Source organism: Phytophthora infestans, genomic scaffold, assembly GCF_000142945.1.
Source record: "Phytophthora infestans T30-4 supercont1.103 genomic scaffold, whole genome shotgun sequence".
NCBI classification, from domain to species: Eukaryota; Oomycota; class Peronosporomycetes; order Peronosporales; family Peronosporaceae; genus Phytophthora; species Phytophthora infestans.
In genome coordinates this window covers 189,184-190,679 of record NW_003303656.1, presented here as the reverse complement: position 1 = coordinate 190,679, position 1,496 = coordinate 189,184, and the positions used below count along the sequence as shown (strand labels likewise).

Genomic DNA, 1,496 nt, shown 5'->3' with positions numbered 1-1,496 from the left:
TTCCAGCCGCAGACAGAGTTGGAGCGAGAGGACTTTGGCGAACGCGTCTACGAACACAACTACGTGAGACGATACATCGAAGCGGTACGTAAGCGTAAGGGTCTGTCGCGAGATGAAAAGATTGTTGTGCACGCCGAAAAACAACGCACTCTTAAAAGATAAGACGCTGGATGAAGACGGGGGTACTGTAGCAATAATATCTCGTTTGTTCCGGCTTGAAACGGACAAGCGACAATCTCGAGGTGAGCTAAAATTATCAAGTGTCCAAGTAGACCCTGCGTCTCTCTTTTGTGTGTGTGTTTTTTTAGTATCCAGTCTCGTGATGGCCCCCGTTCGGGTAACTCCGACTTGTGGAGATGGTACTCGCGCGCTGATGGCTTTATCCAAGTGGGCTTCACGTCATGCAGAGAAGCACTCGTTGAGCTGGAAGAAGGTGATTACTCCAGCTGCTCTCATTGAGAAGACTCATGCCCGACAACTCGCTGCGCGTGACAAAGTGTTCGAGCGCCATCTCCCGTTCTCGTGGCTGCGGTTCTTCATCGGAGCTGTGTCGCTAGCTCTCGTTTTCGCCGACGTCTTACGCTCCGGTGTGGGCGTGTCGAATCTTCAAGATGTGTACCCATCACTGCAGCCAGACGAAGTGGTAAGTTTTGATACATCGTGGAACTATTCAGTGTTTGCGTCTACCAAAGAGGAAGCCAGAAAAGGCAGCACAACAGCACGTGTATGGAGCTACAAGTACGACTCGACTTCGATCACGTGGCGAGCATTTGCACGTTTCTTGTCAGCTCCAAACTTTCCGAATTGTTTCTTGTACACTAGTCAATGCCCCACACAGAGTTTTAGCGGCGAGGTGGCATTCCGGATGATTGACTCTGTGGACGTCATATCACGGATAAACAGAGATTTCGGACTCCAATCCGGACCGGTGGGACTGACGTTACGCTCAGAAAACGAGTATGTCGATCGACTTCACCAGTTTATCTCCCCGCTTCTAACCTTGTAACCTGTCGGTCTGTCCGTCCGTCAGTCCGTCGCATTCCCCGTCTTGCTGCTTTTTCCTGCCTTTTCGCATGGCTACACTTGGCCTGTCTAATACAGTTTCCTCCCATCCTACCGACCGCGCCTATCTTTCTGACTCGACCTAGCAATGCATAAATTACAAATATGTCCAAAAGCGTGACACAATTAACTCGCGCCCTGATTGGGCAATACCTGCCGACCTGCGACACTGACTGGATCTGTCGCACGATCAGACCGCCTCTCGCCCTCGCGATTGGACGTAAGTTAAACAGTTTTGCCGAGCACGAAACGCATCGATTGGTTGCAAACAGCCAGCAGATACTTGATTATTGCGCAAAACCTGTCGTATGTACTGCAAATCGGGCACAGTAACCACTTTATTTTCTAAGAGCTCTGCACACTTTTCAAATAGAGATTTTTATCATTATTATTGTAGACTTCACAGACCAGCATGATGTAAGAGCTCTGGGATG

General features: G+C 49.5%; 1 protein-coding gene across 1 annotated transcript; it reads left to right on the top strand.

Moving 5' to 3' along the window:
- Window positions 1-89: 89 nt before the first annotated feature.
- PITG_19369 (uncharacterized protein) lies at window positions 90-869 on the top strand (the record flags this gene model as incomplete). The annotated part of the gene is made up of 2 exons (XM_002896122.1): window positions 90-776; window positions 847-869. 2 exons carry the CDS (start codon window positions 323-325, stop codon window positions 867-869), a joined length of 477 nt encoding a protein of 158 aa, XP_002896168.1.
- Between the last annotated feature and the right edge of the window lie 627 nt (window positions 870-1,496).